Below are 21,242 nucleotides of genomic sequence, written 5' to 3'. Positions count from 1 at the left end.
CTTTATATAATTTTTATATATTTTTCAAAATTTAGAAACAATATCATCGGTTTGTGACTTCTTTACCCCACCCAAGAAGAGGGAGATTTTTACCCAAACGTTCGATGAAATTGATTCAAAAAATTCAAAAAAAAAATTCAAAAGATTTTGTCCCACAAGATTCATTGAAAGACAACAATCGGTGAAGGTTTTCATCGAGTTATATGAGGTTATTTTTGCGGCACTGGAATCATACATATTACGCAAAGAAAAAGATTCCGCAAATGCGGAAAATCTTTTACAGGCTATTACGAAGCCTCAATTTTTAATTTCAATTCAATGTGTTTATTTTTTATTTAATTATACATATGATTTTAGCAAAATGTTACAAAAAATTGATTTGGATTTAAGGGAGGTTATGATATAAGGCAAAGGATATTGTTGAAATATTAACAAATATCAGAGATAATGTGGATGAAAAATTTCAAGAAATATATGAGAAAGTAAAGGAGATCGCTAATATGTTTGGGATTGAAATTTTTAAACCTAGAGTAGTTTCTAGACAATCCAATCGCTCAAATATTGATGCATCTACGATTGAGGATTTTTATAAAATTAACATTTTTATTCCACTTATTGATACATTTTTATTTCAATTAAAGGAAAGATTTATAAGTCACAATTTTATTTTAAAAAGCTTTTATTTTCTTTTGCCGGTTGAGTCTGAATTGTTGATTACACTTGAAACGCGAGAGGATATTAAGAACATCTCAGAGTTTTATTCTGATGATTTATTAGGGTCGTATGATAAGTTACTTTGTGATGTCGAATTTTGGTATAAAAATCTTGGCAGAATAGAGTACTCTTTGAGATCAAAAAATGCTTTGCAGGCCCTTTCCATGTGTAATTGCACTTTAGATTCCCTGCCCAATATCAAAACATTGTTTTTTATTTTAGCTACTTTACCGATTAGTACCTGCACTAATGAAAGGTCTTTTTCAACTTTGAAAAGGTTAAAAACCTATTTAAGAAATAGCACCGGTGAAAACCGTTTAAATGGATTAGCCCTATTAAATATTTATAAGGAGATTATTCTAGATAAAAATTTGATTCTAGATGAATTAGCCAAATCTCAGAGAAAAGTAGACCTCTCTTTATAAATTCAAATCATATAATTGTAATATTTTCTTAGTCATAAAATTTTTATATGTAAAACTTAATTATAATGAATTTTTAGTCATGATATTTTTATACTATATTTTATTTAATAATAGTATTGCACCTACAATAAGAATTATTTATATAATATACTCATTTGTATTAAATATAACTGTTAAATTATATTTTTTTAAATTGCATACAAGAATTACTTATATTTTATTGTAATTTTATTTTTTTAAAATATAGATATTTACAATCAATTTTTAAAATAGTAATCTGTATAAAATTTCTAATTTTGAAATTTATTTTTTGTATATAAAATAAACACATAGTTAAATAAAGGGTTTATACTAAATAAAATTGTTAAATTGTATTTTTTTAGCAAGAATTACATATTTTATTGCAATTTTATTTTTTTAAAATATAGTTATTTACATTCAATTTTTAATATAATAATCTGTATAAAATTTATATATTTTGAAATTTTTTTTTTTATATATTATTAAAATAAATACATAGTTAAATAAATAAAGTTAATAATAAATAAAATCTCTGCAAAATATTGTTATATGCAAAAATTTAATTAAATAATTATTTTTAACATAGAATAAGATATATTGAGTTGATTATAAAATTGGAAGGTTTGGGGGGAGGCAAATTTTTTTTACATCGAATAGATTGAATTAATATACAATTTACTAAACATTGATAACATTTTCAAAATAATGCTTTCAGTCGCTTATTAATTATAAATTTGGCAAAAATTTTAATTCTAATATTTTTTAATATTTATGCTGGCCTGGGTATAATACACAAAATATTGGCAAATTTTGATAAGGGGGTTTGGGGGAAAAAATTTTTCAAACCCCCCCTTCCTCCCCCCCCTATGGATCAATCCTGGCTACGCCACTGCATAAATTATTCCTAAAATCTAAGTAATAATAAAAACATTCTCTAAAAGAGTATTATTTACAAGGTGGTTAATAATAGTTCCAAACACAAATTTTGGAATAAAATCATCCATTGAAATTTAAAACTTTTTTTATATAATTTAATAATTAATTACAATTAATTTTGAATTTGATTTTAAAAAAAATAAAGTTTTTATCATTTTATAATAAAGTAATACTGAATAATTAGGTTAAAGAAAGAAAAACAAATACCCACCCCCACCCCCTACCCATAACCCGAGGATATGTCTTGACTAATTTTAATATAACTCAAAAAATTATTTAATCATTTGATACTCTTTTAGAGATATTTTTTTAAAAAACGTTTTTAAACCAATCCCCATATAACCTATATGCGATGATCTGCGATAATTAATTTTACAAACACATTTTAATAGATTTTATTTAATACTATTTTAAGATATTTATTATACTCAATCCATAAGATATCTGTTCTAAATGGGGCTCAAAATTTTATTAAAAATGACCCTTTTTAAATATATAAAGAAATATTGAGAATTTTCAGGGGGCTCGAGCCCTTATGCCCATTTTCTCTAGTGAAGCTACTTGTCTGTTATCCACGTTAAACTAGAGAACAGCCCTCATCTTTATATTTTTAATCTGAATCTGGCTATGAGTGGCTTAATATTATTTCAAGTTCTATAATTGCATTCAATTATCATCAACAACTCCAACTTTCAAATGATTTCTATTTGGGATGCCGATGCTAACATACCTACAAAATGTGTTGCCTACATACTTTCCATTATCTAAAAAGTCTATCACCCCTTTCAATGAGTGATCTCTATTCGTGTAAATATAATCCTAAAGTTTTTTTAAAAGGAAAATAATTCTTCTATTCTAAAACCTGTTCATGTTTTCCCAATCGTGGTAGAAAGTCAAATGATATTCATGCTCTCTATCCATGTGAGCTAGCTGAAGTCCTACCAAATACATAAATTGTTCTATGCTAACAATTTTGATAACCGCATCTTGTTAGCGTAATTTTTCAAAGAAGTTTAAATTAATCAAGATTTACCTGAGATTCCTACATGATCTCAGGATCAGCTCGTTTCTCTCTACCTAATTTCCATTAAAAATGATATTGATACTCCTTTAGGTTGGAAACAAAAAAGTAAGAAAAATAAAATTTGTGCCGTTATGTTTAATAAGTGGATGTTGTTTTCTGTATTTCTTTAAGTTTATACAAAATATTGATAGGCGGCCAAAAGTCAGCACCACCTCTATCCCCCCCCCCCGCCTAGTAATCATGGTATGGTTTTTAAAAACTAATTTTATATTCCTAACCTACTTTATCAATTTCAATGACGGTTTTATGTCATACCCTCCCTCCACCCTTCCATGGTAGAAGTCACTTAGAGTAGCTTAGCGCCCATTAGATGTGGCAAATAATATTAAATGCTTTCATTTTAATATTTTAAAAATTGAATAAAAATAATAAGAATTTTAATGCACAACTTCAAAAATGTTAAAAATTGGAATGGAATTTATATTGACTAATTTCTCAAATATATTTTTACAGGTCTTGCGGGGTATATTTTTTTAAATAATTAGGTATAAAAATTGTCATTTCAAACTGTTTATATCTTATCTTTATTTAAAAAAATGAAATATATAAGAAGTGTATTTAGTTATCAAGGCATTACCCCTTAACACTTCAGAAATTATCTTTTAATATTGTTTTGAATATAATTGCCTGCCATGCTATGTATTTTATGTCATTAAGTTTTAATTAAGATATTATCATAAAAACATTCTTATGGTTGTGTGGTGATAATAAAATAAATTATGCATATTATTTCTTAAAATGAGAAAAATGCTTTTAAATTATAATATTTTTTGGGGGGCCCAAACACATTTTCAGGTAAGAAATAAAACAATTCGTTATGTTTAAAGTTATACTATTCAAATGGAACATAGTAATCATAAAAATCTATATTTTAATCATTATTTTCTTATTTATTAATTAACAAAAATAATATTTTATTTTATTTTTTCCACCATTTTTTAAAAATGTTATATATAATATTTTACCTATCTAAGGTATCAAATTTATAGTATTTTTTAAATATATATATTGTAATTTTTAATGTCTTCGGGTTTGTGACCTTTTTTTTTATTCCTTATAGCATTCTCAACTTACATCGCATGTAATTTCGTTCTGCAAATTTTTTTTAAACGAAACCAATAAAGCTTTTTACAAATTAAAATTTTTCTTTTCATTTTAAAATATCAAATTATTAAATCCTATATATAATTATTTTATTGTAAAAGAAAAAGAAGCTTATTAAATTACATAACATTTCTATGAGATAAATGTGTGAAAATATAGAATTTAATTTTTTTTTATAAAAAAGAGACAACTTTTGGGGAATTATAATACCTGGATGAGTTTTTTTTTCATACGTTCTTAAATCATTTATTAATTTTATTAAATCTTCGAAAAAATCTTATTTTATACGATTTCATCATAATATTAATTGTATCATTAATTTTGTCAAATTATTTCAATAAAATTTTGTAGTACAATTAAAAGTAATAAGTCTAAACTATAAACGTAATCAGGTAGTCCTCTATCATTAAATAAATAACATGATATATGGATTCATCTTCGGCTTATTTTTAAAACACTACCCCCCTCTCCTGTCTATCATTAGTAGACGCTAGTCACGTAACTCAAATTTATATTCCTTTTTCTATTTAGGTTTGGGCAGTGGCGTAGCCAGGATTGATCCATGGGGGGGGGCTTAAAATTTTTTTGGGGGGCTTCAAACCGCATTTTAAAAAATTGCCAATTTTGTGATTTATTGATGTCTAACCACGTAGCCAGCATAAATGAAAAATATATTAGTAACAAAATTTTGGCCAAATTTATGATTAATACGCGACTGAAAGCATTATTCTGAAAATTTTATCAATGTTTAGTCAATTGTAAATTAATTCAATCCATTGGGTGTAGAAAGAAAAATAAAATCGCCCCTCCAAACCTCCCATTTTTCATGATCACTCAATATATTTTATTCTATGTTAAAAATAATTATTTTAATTAAATTTTTGCATATATCAAAATTTTGTAGAGAATTTCATTATAGATTTTATTTATTATTTATACAATAAAATAAATTTCAAAATGTATAAATTTTATACAGATTATATTAAAAATTTATTTTAAATAACTATATTTAAAAAAAATATAATTACAATAAAATATGAGTATTTCTTGTGCGGTAGTTAAAAAAATCTAATTTCAATTATAATATAATTAATACATATGAGTATATTAATAAAACATAAATAATTCTTATTAGAGATCCGCAAAAGTAGGAAAATCGGGATCGAGCTGGGTCGGGCCGAATATTTTTTTAAATCGGGCCGGGTTGGGTCGGGCCTTGAAATTTTTTAAAATATATCTAAATATATCAACTTTATGTTAAATTTTTTATGTAAAATAAAAATATTTGATTTTATTTATAAAAACTAGACGCCATATAACATATATCTTTTATTTTGAGTAATTATAAAAATGAATTTCTATATTTAAATAAATTCGGGTCAAGTCGACAAAACTTTTTTTAAAAAATTTGGGGTTCGGGCCGGCAAATTTTTTTAAAATAATCTCGGGCAGGGCCGGGCTTGAAAAAATAGGCCCGATGCAGATCACTAGCTCTTAGTGCAAATGCAATATTTTTATTAAAAATAGTATAATATATAAATATTATGACTAAGAATTCATTATAATTACGTTTTGAATATAAAAATTTTATTAGTAAGATCATATTATAATAATATAGCAATTTTATAATTTGAATTTATAAAGAGAGGTCTACTTTTCTCTGAGATTTGACTAATTCATCTAGAATCAAATTTTTATCTAGAATAATCTCCTTATAAATATTTAATATTGCGAATCCATTTAAACGGCTTTCACCAGTGCTATTTCTTAAATAGGTTTTTAACCTTCAAAGTTGAAAAAGACCTTTCATTAGTGCAGGTGCTAATCGGTAAGGTAGCTAAGATAAAAAGCAATGTTTTGATATTAGGCAGGGAATCTAAAGTGCAATTATACATGGAAAGAGCCTGCAAAGCATCAAAGAGTACTCTATTCTGTCAAAATTTTTATACAAAAATTCGACATCACAGAGTAACTTATCATACTATCCTGATAATTCATCCGAATAAAACTTTGAGATATTCTTAATATCCTCTCGCGTTTCAAGTGTATTTAGACTCAACTGGCAAAAGAAAATAAAAGCTGTTTAAAATAAAATTGTGACTAATAAATCTTTCCTTTAATTGAAATAAAAATGTATCAATAAGGGGAGTAAAAATATTTATTTTATAAAAATCCTCAATCGTAGATGCATAAATATTTAAGCGATTTGACTATCTAGAAACTACTCTAGGTTTAAAATTTTTAATCCCAAACATATTAGCGATCACCTTTACTTTCACATTGTTTACCAAATTATGATTTTTCTTTTATTTAAAAATTATAAAAAATTAATTAAAATTTTTAAAACTGGGGGGGGGGGGGGTTTCAACCCCAAAAACTCTTCTCTACGCCACTGGGTTTGGGCATAGGATTAAAACGTTTTCTATGAACGTGCCTAGATATAAAAGATTGTCCTATTAATATACTTAAGTAGCGTTGTAAACATTCATTTAAATGGATTCCTTCCTCTTTTATTTGCAAAAATAGAATTACTCGCATATGGCCGTTCCGTTGGATTTAATATTTTTATTTTGTATAATGGAATAGAATAAAATAGAATAGAATGGAATAGAATGAAGTAGAATGGAATAGAATGGAATAGAATGAAATAGAATGAAATAGAATGGAATAGTTTATAAAAATATTTAAAAAACGATAAAATATGATATAAAATATGAAATATTTTTATAGATGTTAATAAATGTTTTTTGAAATTTGTCCTATATGTAAAAGCGCGTCTGAATTATTTTCAGAATTTGAAAAAAAAATCTTCTAATATTTTTGGAAAATATTTTTTGCCAAAAATTTTGGGCAAAAAATCTTTGAAAACTCATGAATTTAAAATATTTTTTTTAAAAGAATATAAATTAGATTTACTTATATAAGATTTTTGCCAAAAAGATTTAAAATTTTAATTAAAAATCTTGTTTGGGAATCTTCTTTTAAAAAATTTTCATTTTAAAAAATATTTAATATAAAAAATCGTTATAAAAACTTCATTTTTTTGCAGAGCATTCCAAACTCTGTTTATTTTTCAGGGTTAATTTAGTGTTAATTTTTTTTGATTATCTTTCAACAGATTTTGGAACTAGAATATGGACCCATTAAAATCACAAAATCCAAGAACTGGAACCAAAACCTCTATTTTAATTTTCAGGAACCAAAAACTGAACCACCTTATATTAGAATCGGAGTCAAAACCATTTTTGTCCAGGTTGCAAACTCTGACGATTTCCAAAAATTTTTATTGCAAAGAATTACCATTTCTACTAAATTGTTTTCATTAAATTCACATGTATAGAACTGTAAATAATACTATTATACCTTTAAATTTTAATTTAGGATTTTTCAGCCTATTCCAAATTTTTAAAGTTTTATTTTCAAAGCTTCCCTCGAATTTTTAAAAATTTTTCACATGTAAAACAATTTTGACTATATTTGCACAAATGAAAAAAATCAAAAACTTGAAGATAGAATGAATTTATATACGATCCTATATTGTGATTCTTCAACTAGTTTAATTTTTAATTTTAAGTTTTTATTTCCAAATTCAATATTAAATAATTACAATCAAATAGATTTCTGATTATAAATATTGAAAAAAATACATATCCAAAATTAACATATCTAAAAATAAGTATATAAAAATAATAAGTCAATGGGGCTTAATGACCCATGTATAGATAGATTTACAGTTAGATCCACAAATTTCGATCAATTTCTTTGTCGAAAGTAAAAACCCTTTTTAGATCACCTATGATTAACTGTAACCTTTGCCCTATTATTTTGTTTAATTTTAGGGCTTGAGATCCAAATGATCCATAGGTGTCTGAATCTATTGGAACGATTAATAAATTATTTAGGTCGCTATATTTATTGATCTTTATGTCCGCTTTCATGATTGAGTTAACAGAACTGGCAACACGACCTGCGTATCATGGTAAGAACTAGAGTCACCTAATTGGGTCTGGTTACTCCATCGTATAAAGAATATTTGTGTATTTCAACGTACTATTGAAGGCATAGTTTCTAGGTAATCCTACCTGAAAAGCGGCAAGGTAGAGGATAGTGTGGGTGCCTAGGCTATTGATATGTGGGACACAGAGGGCGCATGATGTTGATGTTACAATTTCATTGCCCATTCGAAAACCGATATGGTATTGTTCCTATTTATTCATAGTATATGACTGTGAAATTATTTGATCTAATAAAAGAGTCGTATTGTTGTTATTTTGCATACGGGTTGAGTTAGGTGGGGAAAGAGCGGTGGAGATCTTCCTCTAACAGCTTTGAAGTGTAAATTTGATGGAATACTGTACACGATTTTTTAGAAATGGAAATGGTCTAACCTTCTAATTATACCATTTATAATACAATCTTTTAGTTTTTATATTTAGAGAAGAAAATATAAAAAAAACAAATCTACATTTCATAGAAGTAGCTAAGATTTTGCTAATGGGAGGGGGCACATTATTAGGTTGGTTTCTTTTCATTTTACTTATTGTTTGCCTTTAGCTATGTTTATGTTTGATTTTTATTATATTATTTTTGGTTTTTATCTTTTTTTAAATAAAAGATACTTACTTTTTCCAAAATTATTAAATTGTAGTCGTTATTTTAAAAAGTTAGTAACTTTTACTAATTTTTCTTTCAAATTCTTCCTTAGAGTGATATATTGTAAACATTTTTTGGGGAGAGGGGTGTGGGGGATGGAACTTAATATTATATTTACGAAAATAAGCAGTTTGCGATGGGGGGATTTACCTCTTGTTTAGGGCCTGGTCTGAAATTAGTGGGTCTAAAGACCAAGCAAAATTTATGGCTGAAAACCCCATTTAATAATGCGCCCCTCCCTATTCCCTTAGTAAAATCCTGGATACGGCTATGTTCTACAGGTTCATACGCATTATATATATAATTTATCATTTTAAATTAATCTAATAAGAGGATTTTATTGTTTATTCATAAATTGATTGTTATATTAAATAGACCTCTATAACGGATTTATTATTACAATTTACTTATATCTATTTTTCCGCATTGATTATGGAGTTCAACGACAGAATATAAAAATGTATATTGCCGATACCCATGTACCCAATTTTTATTTTAAAAAAAAAATTAATATTTTTCATATTTTAATTGAATTTAACATGGGTATGTTTTTTTTAACCATACAAATTTTGTTATCTGACAAATTTATGATAATATTGTCTCTGAGACTATAACATGAATATAAAAAAGAGTACAATTGAAGGATTTCACAAAGAAGGCCGCTTTCTTTATCAATTTAATACCATTTTTTATGGCCAAAATAAATTATAATTCTAATAAAATAAATTTCTTTACCACAAATATATTAATATTTATATTTAGAATAATATAATATTATAAAAATATTTATATTTATAGCTAAGAATTAAATCTTTTTTTTATTTCTATTTTAATAAATGAAGATCTCTTTATTTAGTAAGTTTAATTTTTTAATTTTATTAAAGTTTTTGGGAAGTTAGGTACTCTCTCTCATCTCTCGTCCTTCAAATGCCTAAACCAGTGAGGAAGAGATTCCCTTCGAGCATATCTTCTACCCTTTCTGATCAATGTGTTTAGAAATTAACTTCCTCGGGGCTAACCTCACTAACAAGGCATCTTACATTTTAGTATCCACCGAAGCCCGTTAAAAACACCCTTAATTCATAAGACACGTAATAGACCAGGAACAGCATGATTGATAGTATTTCTTTGTTGCATAAATTATTAAAACGATTTTCGCTTGAATAATTTATTCAAATTGTTTAATCCATTGATCGCATAATTAAACATACTTTTTTTGAATGTGATTCCTGGGCATAATATAGTAAAAATAAAAATAAACGAGGAACAAAAATTTATATTGAAAAAAAATATTATACTGGAACCAACCCCCTCTTTGAAAAATTTGAAAGTTTTAGTAAATATTACTTTAAACTAATAACTCCCCCCCCCCTCTCAAAATATCCATTTATATGTGAAATCTATTTTATAATTTGAGTTATAAATTTACAAATTAAAGAGGCTTCGTTTTGTGGTATATTTCAAATGTTAGCATACATATTGATAAACATTTTGATTTGCATTAGAAAAAATTCAATTCCTTTTTTAATGGCAGATGTTATTATCTTAATATATTAAGACGTCTACGACAAAAGAAATGGTTCATAGAGTTTAGTATAACAAGCAAATAATTAAGTTGTATTAAACCAGACAGAATAATAGCAATTCAAAGCGTTTTCGTAATTTGACAAATTACGGGAACCAACAGTATGTCATTGAGGAGGGCGGAAGGGTTAAAGCCTCTTGAAAAATATTGAACTTTTTTTAATTTAAGATAGAATTACCGTTTTTTTTTCTAATTTTGGTTAAAAATTGAGCCAGTCAAGTTGAAAATGCTAGCTATGCGTTATTAATTATAAATATATTTTAAAGATAGAGGGCAGATAAGGTTAAAATATCAAAATAGGGAAACCCATTTATAAAAAAGGATTTATTATTATTATATTAATGTTTATAATATACTTTTAATTTAATATTTAAAACGTTTTATTTATTTATTTTTCCCTTATTATCCATTAAACACATATAGCATAATATTGAACTTTTAACTTGACAAAAAAAAAGAGAAAAGTAGTATTATAAATAAGCACTAACATTTTTTTACAATAATATTCTAAGTTTAATTTCCATTCATTCATTGTAAAAAAAAAAATTAATTTAAATATAAAATAAAGTATTTTACAATTTATTTTTTTCGAAATTTTAATTGCCCTTGTTCTATGAATATAGGTAAAATCTATTTTATATACTAATGGTAGTATATTGTAGGACAATTTTATTTTTAGATTCTATCTATGTATATAAAAAAATCTTTACTTTTTTATTTTGAAAGATATTATAATTACCTAATCGTGAATATTAGCATCATCCTTTTTTTTCTAAAAATTTTTCAATTTATTAAGTATGTTAAACAATATATAGGGTTAGTTAACATTATAATTACATTACCGATTATAAAATTTTTTGTTGCAAAGATTTATATTGCCCTTATCATCATTTACCCATGTTTATATATTGCATAAATTTATTGGATATCAAGTAGTCGAATCTTTTAAATTTTTAAATTTCTGGCCGATTATATATTGGAGACTGGGGCTAAATAAAAATAGGATTGATATTTATCTAAAAGATGTTGTTATTATAATTTCCATGTTAAAATAAAATTGTCATTCGTTAGCTAAGCATTCGGCGTAAATAAAATAATATTTAGCCGACCACCTCTTATAGTTTAGGAGCAGGCCTGATTTTTGTCAATCAAGACAAATTAAATTATCTACTTATATACCATCTTCAAGGTAAAACGGGAGAATATTAAAGTGAAAAAATTAAAATATTTAGTACTCCCGACATCTGGTAAAACGGCAAAGACATGGGGTAAAAAAAATTAACAAAAAAATATGATAAAATGAAAATGGTTTATTTAACTTTTATTTATTGAAATATTGCTTAATTAAATGGACCAATTTAGTGCACATTTTGAACTATAGCTATTTCACGCCAGTTAATAGCTGTACGATTTTTTTTTATTTACACCTGCAACACAGATGCAAATATTACCTTTTTTAAAAAAATTGTATTTATTACCACGAAAACTCAAGTTCACTTATAACGCTAATACCACATATATAAGGGAAAAGTTTCGGACAACTTTTATTTTATAGACTAAACATTTTTAAACCTAGTATATAACTTTTGAATAGATTTATCAGAAAAAGAAATCCAGGAATGCCCACTCAAAAATATTTATGACATATAAAAATACACAATCTATATTTTATGACATAGTAAATGAACCATTGTTTTACTCTGCATTTAATCTAACTCTAATCTCCCAATCTTGCAAAAAAACTTACTAGAGCTATTTTTTCGTTGACGAGACGAGGGTATTAAAAAATCTAATATTTTTAAGATGCTTAGCTTTTTAAAATTTTATTACTACACCTGATTGCAATTTGATACGATGCTAATTCAATTACTAATTAAGCAAGCGCGATTTTCCTTATTAAGAGAATTTGTAATAATAATTCTAAAACAATATCTCCTCAGTGCTTATATTTTTTTTAGTGTGAATATAGCTACCAGCACAAACTAGAAGAAATTATCAAAATAGTATATAATTAAAGTATGATCGACGGAAAAAGAAGAAGTACGAGATTGGTGTTGCCTTGTAAGCTTAATATATAATATTTACAAGATTTTGAACAATATAGTAGAATCACTAAATGCACTATGGATAAGCCCTATAGTTTTTTATATATTCTTTAATAATTTCCATGATATGCTAATATATAATTATACTGTTATAAATAAATTTCCATATTATAATAAAGTGCAAAGCTTAATGGTAACGAGATTGGTGTGAAATTTGATCACTTTTGTAATAGTTTTGTTTAATACATTGTAAAATGCAATAATACCAATCTATCTACACTCTATATTTAAACATGGTTGAATTCAAACGTCTTTTATGCTTATAATAATATTAACCTTTCAAAAAAATACTTTTATTGTTTGATGATAATTTTATTTTGTCTCATATTTAAAAAAATCTTAATTAAGAGGGAGTTGTTGCTACGCTACTTATTTATGAAATATAATAATTGAAATAAACTGGTTTTCATATTTAAAATTTAGATTATTAAACTTTTCTAATTTTTTTTCCTCGAGATTATTTTATTTTTTACAAATAATTGTGAAATATTCGATTTATAAAAAAAGATAATTTAAATGGGTAGCATATATTTTTATAGGGTTTATCCAAACACTTAGTTTAATTAGTTTTTATTTTCCATTTTACTCAATGTCGTTTAGACTATGCTTGACGATTTTTTTGTATTAAATTGTATAAAAGTTATTCTATTTAAAAAAAATTTATTTCTATAAATTATGTAATCTCTGCTATCTTTCGATTTTATATCATAAATATTTTTATTGTAAAATAATTTTTTATGAAAAATTATTAACAAAATATAAAAACATTTCTTTTTATTTATACCTTAACATTTTATTTTGTTGCAACTAATTAATTATATTTAAAGTAAGAAGGTTATCTTTATAAAACATTAAAAAGTTATAGATACTATTATGTATTATTATTTTGTGAATGATTTCATTTGCCAGTCATAAAATATTTAATTATCAAAACATAGGTAAAAAGTAGATAAATCAAAATTATGTTAAACTTTATCTCGAGTTTTGATAATATGATATCTATGGAATTTCACATTAGAAGGTTAGAAAAAATTAATTGCGCTTATATGACACTATATAATGGTTTGTTTTGTCTACGATTTATTTAACTTATATAAAAGAAAAATCCTCTTGCCGGTTGGTGATTTAATGATTATAGAAGGCTTAGGATGAATCTCTATTGTTTTTTTTTTATTTATCTTTAAAGTTTTTAACTTTTTGACTTTAAAATTATTTTTTATAAATTAGAGATATATTATTATTCTTTTAAATGTAACGTATCGAACACTATAATTTTTTTAAGAATTTAAATTTTTTAAAATATTATTGCCAAAGTCATAATTTCTTAAAGAGTGTTGAAAGATGAAACATTTTTTTTTTGTATATTATTTAATGATTTATGTAATACGGATCATATAAACAAAATTATTTATTTACCCTCTATCTATCTATATTTGCATAATTATTGTCATTATACAAATTTTTTATTATTATATTTTCACATTGATAAATATTGTAAATTAGGAAAATAAAATATAAATTATTTATTAAAATGTCGAAAATAAAACTCTATTTTCACTTTTTTATCCTCATAATTCATTTAAAAAACAAATAAAATATTTTAATATAATAAACTATGTTTTAAATTTTGATAGTTTACTTGGCCTTAAAAAAATTCAATTTCAAATTTCATTCTTTTATATCGCGCAACAGGCAGAAGTCATGTAAATTACGAAACATATTATGGTCATTACAAGGGTCGAATCAAGATAATGTCTAGAAGAAAGAATATTATTCCTTTAAGCGAATTTGGGCGGCAACCGTCGGAAACATTAAATTTGCCATGTTTAGTTAAATTAATTGATATACCCATCAAATATTTTGATTCATCAGTTTACAGGGACCCGCATCTATTCGCTATAATTGAATCATCGATTCCTATGTTTAAAGTGAAAACCGAAAGTAGGATTTATTCTTACGCATCAGAATATTCTAATTCTGATCAATACTATTCAACATCACCCGAACATTATTATAAACGGCCTTTAACATCATCCCATCTCCGTCAACTTAAAAAAAATTCTATAATACCTTCTAAATATGATAAAAACTCTAAATATGAATATATAAAAAGGTGTACAGTTTCTGTGAACGATTTTGATGGTTGGTTTGAGTTGCTATCGGAAGATGAAAAATCTGCTCCTGGTTATTTCACAGTTAGAGAATTGGCCGAAAAGTTCCCGGATAAATGCTTGGTGCGTTCTAAAATTCAGGCCTACAAAATGTTTAAAAGTTCGGAAAAAATAAATGATGCGAATAATAATTTTATCGAACCACCTTACCCGAAGGTAAAGATTTTAACTAAGATATTTAAAGAAGGCGAAGTTTTAAAACTTGTTTCAAAGCACACACTATCTTCTTTGACTCAACAACTTAAATCTTACAAAGGTTTTATCACTACATCACAAGCTTTTTCACAGTTAGATCATAATTATTTGAAATGCATCGATTTGAAAGGCAATCCATGGTATCTACCTTTCAGTTCGATGGGGCACTTTAGTCCCCTAGCTAAACGCGAAAATATATCGGGAGTACATTTGATTAAAGATATGATATACAAATTTCATTTACCTATCAAAGTCAAGTTGGTCCATTACCCAAGAAAAGTACAAAACCGGATAGAGCAAGATTATGAGACTATTGAAAGGAAAGATTATAGTGAGATAAATAAACATTTTCCTGAAGGTACTGTGTTAAGACTGTTATCCTTGAAAAGGGAATATGAATTTAATCTCTATCTATTGGGTTCTGATTCTATCAAACGTGTTAAGATTCCACATTCGTGCGCCATGCAAACCCTGATAATGCCTGATATCGATTTAAAGAAGAAAGATATTATAATGAGCTTAAGCCCCACACTTTGGACGTGCCTGGAAATTTTATATCACGTAAATCGCGAAAATTTGCTAGATACCACTCAACAATTGAATATCACTACTACCGAAAGTTTTGAACTATATAAGGAGTTACCCATGTCAAATTACGACATCAATTCTAATAATAAAAAATTGCATCATCAAATCAATATAAATGACCGATCATTTTCCAATCCTGAGAATATCCTTCCAGACTTGTGTCTTAAAAATAAAAATAAGTTTAACTCAAAGGACAATATATCACCCCAAATAAAGAGCAATAACCCATTCTTGATGTCAACTATAAACAGCAGATGCAAGAAAAAATTATTAAACATTAACATTAATCCCAGATGGTCAGTCTCTGACATCAAATATAATCCAATGTCTTTTGATAAGAAGACCTATAGTAATAACAATAAAAATGATACATTCAATGTCACGGTAGGTTCGTCAAATTTTAACTGTTCCGATCTATCATACAACCGTAGTATCCATTCCGACGAAACTCATGACAGACACGGTGCTTTTAATAGATCATATCTGACTGGAATGAGTGAAAAATCTAATGTACAGACATTTATCCAAAATATTGACGCTGATTACAATATAGCTAAACATTTATGCCTCTTGATCGAGGAGTTGGTAGCGAATGATAAATTGGATAAAGCTTTCACAAAAAGTTTCCATAGGAATTATGGTAATTATACAAACTTATTAACATTCATTAGCTTTATGTCATAAACGCTCTCCTTTTTTTAATATATCGTTTTTTTTTCAGTGGCGTTACTAGATCTTATCACAAGAAAAAAAAAGTCAATTTCCTAATTAGGCGCACTATGAAATTTAGGAATGCATATTTTTTCGTCCACTTTTAGAAATACGTTGGTTGTTGTACATTAGTTAGCCATAATTGTTTATAGCACTTTTTTTATTGTGAATTTCGGACAATTTTGCCCTGGACTTTTGAATTAAACTCTAAAATTTTATATATGATTTTTCATATAAATTTTAAAAAATATACATAAAAATTTATGATAAAATTGTCTGAAATTCGCAGGGTAAAGGTGACAGGCACTCTATATAGGCTGGAATACGAGTTAACAAAATCTGACCTATTCAAAATATAAAAAACGCATTTTAAATTATTTACAATTTATAAAATATGGTTAAAAACTGGCAATAAAGCATAGCTATGAATTTACTAAACCTCTATAAACATATACACATCTAAAAAATAATTGTTATAGACATCAAAATTGAACCCGCAAAAGCAACTTTGAATGAAAGTGTATCGTCAACTATTACAACGAGGGATGAGCTGCAGCAATATATAATAGAAAATCAAACAAATTACGAAATGAATAATAAATCGTTTATGCACAGGCTTAAGATATGGTTAAATAATTATCTTAACATTATCGATTGTAACTACAGCAGTAAAAACTATTCCGATAAATATTATTAAGTAAATTTTTTGAAATGTTTGATTATGTTGTGTTAACCTATGTATTTTGGAAAAATTATTTTTAAATAAATTGATTATTTAAACTATAATGAATACGATGCCTTGAGTAAGAGGCGTTAAAAATATTGCCAACAACTTTTAGGACCATTAAATCTTGATTTTAGTTAAGAAAAATTTAGGAATTTGTAATTAGACCAAAAGATTCAAATTGAAATTTGTATACATGGTCCCCTTGGGGACACAATTAAAATGCCTTGAATTACAAAAAAGAATATACATACCAAAAAAATTAACACATCTGATAAACGATTTAAGACAAGATGGAATATATGGATTGTTTTAAACTTAGAGGAAAAAAGCAAAACATAGTTGCCTTTTTAATTAGAAAATTGATTCGAAAAAATATGCGTTTTTCGCGTTATTTTTAAGAATATTAATTTAATATTTTTAAGTGTCGAATACATCCCACCCAACGGTTTAAAAATAAAAAAGGAAGTAATAAATATTTTTTTTTTTAAAAAACGAAAGTAAAAAGTTCTGTTTATATAATTGATATTATTTTGAGAAAAAATATTTCAGAGTCAAAATAATAATTGATATTGAATTTCTTAACCTATATCTTAAATCAATCTATTAAAATTTGACAATTGAAATAAAGTTTTGTTTTTATTATAATAAATATAAAATAATAGCAATATTGTTTATTTTTATATTATTAAAATTATGTTAATTTGCAGAGTTGGGCAGTACCACGAATACTTGTATCTGAGATACAAGATCCTTTTGTATCTTGTAATGTATCTTTTTGACATTTTTTCTATTTTTGTAACTAAGATCCTTTATTCTGAAAAGAATCTTGCATCCATCTTCTTGATAAAAGGTAAAAATACAGATTCTTTTTAATATTCATGTTTAAAATTTTACATATCACAGATATATCTTATTTTCTTTGGAAATCTTTTATTAATTCCCTTATTTTTTTCTGCCATATTTTAAATATATTGACCAACCAAAATTAGCTGGAAAAGTTCCAACTCATATTAAGATGCATTGATTAAAAATAACAACACCAAAACGAAATAAGCAAAGATTATATTTTATATATAAATGTAACTCGATAGAATATCATTACCAATTTTATGTAATATATTATAATTTATAGAATTTTTAACACTCATGATAGTGAAGAAGAAAGTATTGAAATATAAATTATTAAAATAAGTTCCCCTTAATCAAATCCCAATTTTAAAATTTTAGATGGAAATTTTTTTAAAATAAATGTTAAAAAAGATAATATACCGGCTGAATGTAAAACCTGTATAAACAAATTTTGTTAAACATATTAAAATATATTATTTATATGTAGTTGGTTAACTAAAAAATTAAAGTTTACAATATTGTCTACCTTTATTAAAAGCTGCCCAAGATGGTATGGGCGAAAGATATGAATATAATGAGATTTTTTGGCATTTAAGATTATGATTGAGTTGGATGATAAAAAAAATACTTTCAAAATATATAATTTAAAAAAAGCCCTAAATGTAATATCAGAATATATAATCAAGCTCAAACTACAACACCAATAGATTTAACATCTAATAAAGAAAATCATTTTTCTTTTGTTGAAACAAATGCTGTTGGGTTTAATCATACAAATAACATTGAACTGGAGGTTTTAAATTATATTAAAGAAAGTTTAAATACATTATAAATGCTTAATTATTATCCTTCCATTAAGGTAATGTTTTTAAAAATTACTGCAATATCTTTCAGCTCCAATGATAGGTAATTTATTGACACAATGTTTAGTACGCGGAAACGGCAAAGGTCTAATGATAAATTATTTTAAAAATTTGATTATCTTATAAAATAATGAATCTATTTTAAATACTCTTTTGCAAATTAATATTTCAACTCCTATAAAAATACTAGTTTCCCTTCCATTGTCTAATACGAATATTAAAATGCCTGATATAAATTAATTCATCATTAAATATTTTATTAATTATTGTAAATATTCAATCTTATAATATGCATATGTTATGTTCTTCACAAATAAATAATAAAACTCTATTTTATAAACTATTCTTTAATTGGAAATGATAATTTAAAAATATCCTGTATTTAAGATATCCTAATTTAGCAAAAAATACAACTATATTTTATCTTGTATCTTTGAAGATACTAGTATCATATCTAAGATTCATTTCTATAGAAAATCTGTATTTAGATCCTTTCTGGAGGACCTGCCCAACTATATTAACTAGTATTATAAAAAGTAGATATCTTAGATAATAATCGTTTTAAAAGATTATATCGTGATTAAGAAATTAATAAATCTAGTGTAAACCGTGTTTTTAAACAAATTATATGTATCGAATTCAGTTTTCATTTAGTTGTATTTTTATTAGTCTATAGAATACGATAAATTATATTCAGACTGTGCGCTGCCGCGCCACGGTGTTACGTTTAGCAACGGGTTTTTATATAAGCGATGGCGTTGGCATTAGAAAATTTTATTTTTCCTATTCTTATATTAATAAATTAAAATTTTGCATTAATATTTAAAATCATAAATATAAGATTCAAATAAGGAAATACTATTTTAAATAATTATTTTCGTAACTAAAACTTAATAAAATTTGAATGGCTATGATCTCAGAAGTGTCTGGTTAAGTAAATATGAACACAATTGTTTTACGTTGATGGAAAAAATGTGTGGAATATTCATAACCTTTATTGGATAATGTGCTTTAAAAAGTAAAGTTAAAGTGACGACTTACTATATTTATAAGTGTTGTTAAAGCTAGTTACATTTTTACAAAAAAATTGGCAACTAATTACATTTGAAATTTAACCGTCAATATCTTTTGGATATGACTTATAACGGTAATAATAACTTTTAACAAAATTATTTTTTAGATTAATGCAAAATACAAAGCTGTTACTTTTTGAGTAATTTCCAAGAAAAGGACTATTATATAAATTAAATGAGTAAAAATATTTTTTAACCCGCCTACTCATTCTCCGGGTTTAAAACTTTCAAACGCCTGCCCACGCCCGCAAAATTGGCAGGCTAAAAACCCGCTCGTTGGGGTTTCTACAAATCGATTTTAAAAAAGGAACAAGTTAGGAAAAAAATAGATATTTAGTTTTTTCTATAAAAAAAATAAATAATTGTCTCAAACTAAAATATTTCCGCTTTCCTAGAAAAAATTCGAGTAAAATCTATTTTTATTAATAATATTTCAGGCCAGATCAAAACTCAAATATTCAAAAAAAAACCTGACCAGAAATTGGTCCTAAATTAGAATTCAATACCTAAATTTTGATATGATTTTTGACATTATATTATGCATTTGATATTTAAGTCAATTTTGTTTAAAAAAGATGAATGGCGCACTCCGAATTGGAAACCAATTTTTTTTAGAATTTAGGATTTTCATTACTTGTTATTCATTTTCTAAAATTTTATAATTTAGTACAAGGCACGAGCTAACAAAATTAATAAATTTCGCCAATATTAAAAATTTAAGGATTGTTTCATTCATTTTATTTATAAAGTTGAGATTATATTTTATTTCAATGCTTTAACCCCTATTCATTATTTTCATTTTATTGAGTTAATTAAAAATGATTAATATTTTTTTTATTGCCTAAGGATATTTTTATGATAGATTCGATTTTTATTTCATTAACTTAACATATAACACCTAAATTTCCTTTCAATGATTTCTTATTTTAATTAAAACCTAAATATAAAAAAATTTTTATGATTGTGTATTCATAAAACATTTAACCCCGTTTATAATATAAATTAATTTTTTTTTCAAGTTTATTCATTTAATTAATATGTGAAATAAATGGTTTAAGAGATTTCATTGTTATTACTTTAAAATTTATATAATAATGTATAATATAAATGAAGTCTAAAATATGCTTTATTAAAATAACAAAATGCTAATAATACTAATATTCCATATCACATAACATTTTTTAAAAATCACAATAACTAATCAATTTTAGGGATATAATTTAAAATTAATATGTAAAACTAAATTAATATTAAGCTACACTTAATGAACAAGCTTGGTAAGCTAGCATGTGAGAGAAATATAATTTATTTTTATAAAAAAAAGTCAGTCAGAATAAATATTATTTATAAAAGAAATTAAAAAAAATAAATATTTTGAGCTAAAATTTGGATACATTTTAAAAAGAAAGAAAATATTATTGACACAGAAAATATATAA

General features: G+C 25.2%; 1 protein-coding gene across 2 annotated transcripts; it reads left to right on the top strand.

The window, feature by feature from the left end:
* The first annotated feature begins 55 nt into the window (after nucleotides 1–55).
* On the top strand, nucleotides 56–17,031 carry LOC135928196 (uncharacterized). 2 transcript variants are annotated; one of them, XM_065464583.1, is made up of 3 exons: nucleotides 56–208; nucleotides 14,320–16,221; nucleotides 16,772–17,031. In XM_065464583.1, the coding sequence occupies exons 2-3, from the start codon at nucleotides 14,379–14,381 to the stop codon at nucleotides 16,987–16,989; spliced, it is 2,061 nt and encodes a 686-aa protein (XP_065320655.1). In that variant the 5' UTR covers nucleotides 56–208; nucleotides 14,320–14,378; the 3' UTR covers nucleotides 16,990–17,031. The 2 variants fall into 2 exon arrangements, with proteins under 2 accessions (XP_065320655.1, XP_065320654.1); XM_065464582.1 differs by lacking the exon at nucleotides 56–208 and having other exon boundaries at nucleotides 14,226–16,221.
* The last annotated feature ends 4,211 nt before the right edge of the window (nucleotides 17,032–21,242 follow it).

The sequence above is a fragment of the Gordionus sp. m RMFG-2023 genome, chromosome 4, assembly GCF_954871325.1.
Source record: "Gordionus sp. m RMFG-2023 chromosome 4, tfGorSpeb1-WG-v2, whole genome shotgun sequence".
Classification (NCBI taxonomy): domain Eukaryota; kingdom Metazoa; phylum Nematomorpha; class Gordioida; order Chordodea; family Parachordodidae; genus Gordionus; species Gordionus sp. m RMFG-2023.
The sequence above is the reverse complement of the archived record's forward strand: the minus strand, read 5'-3'. Positions and strand labels throughout refer to the sequence as shown.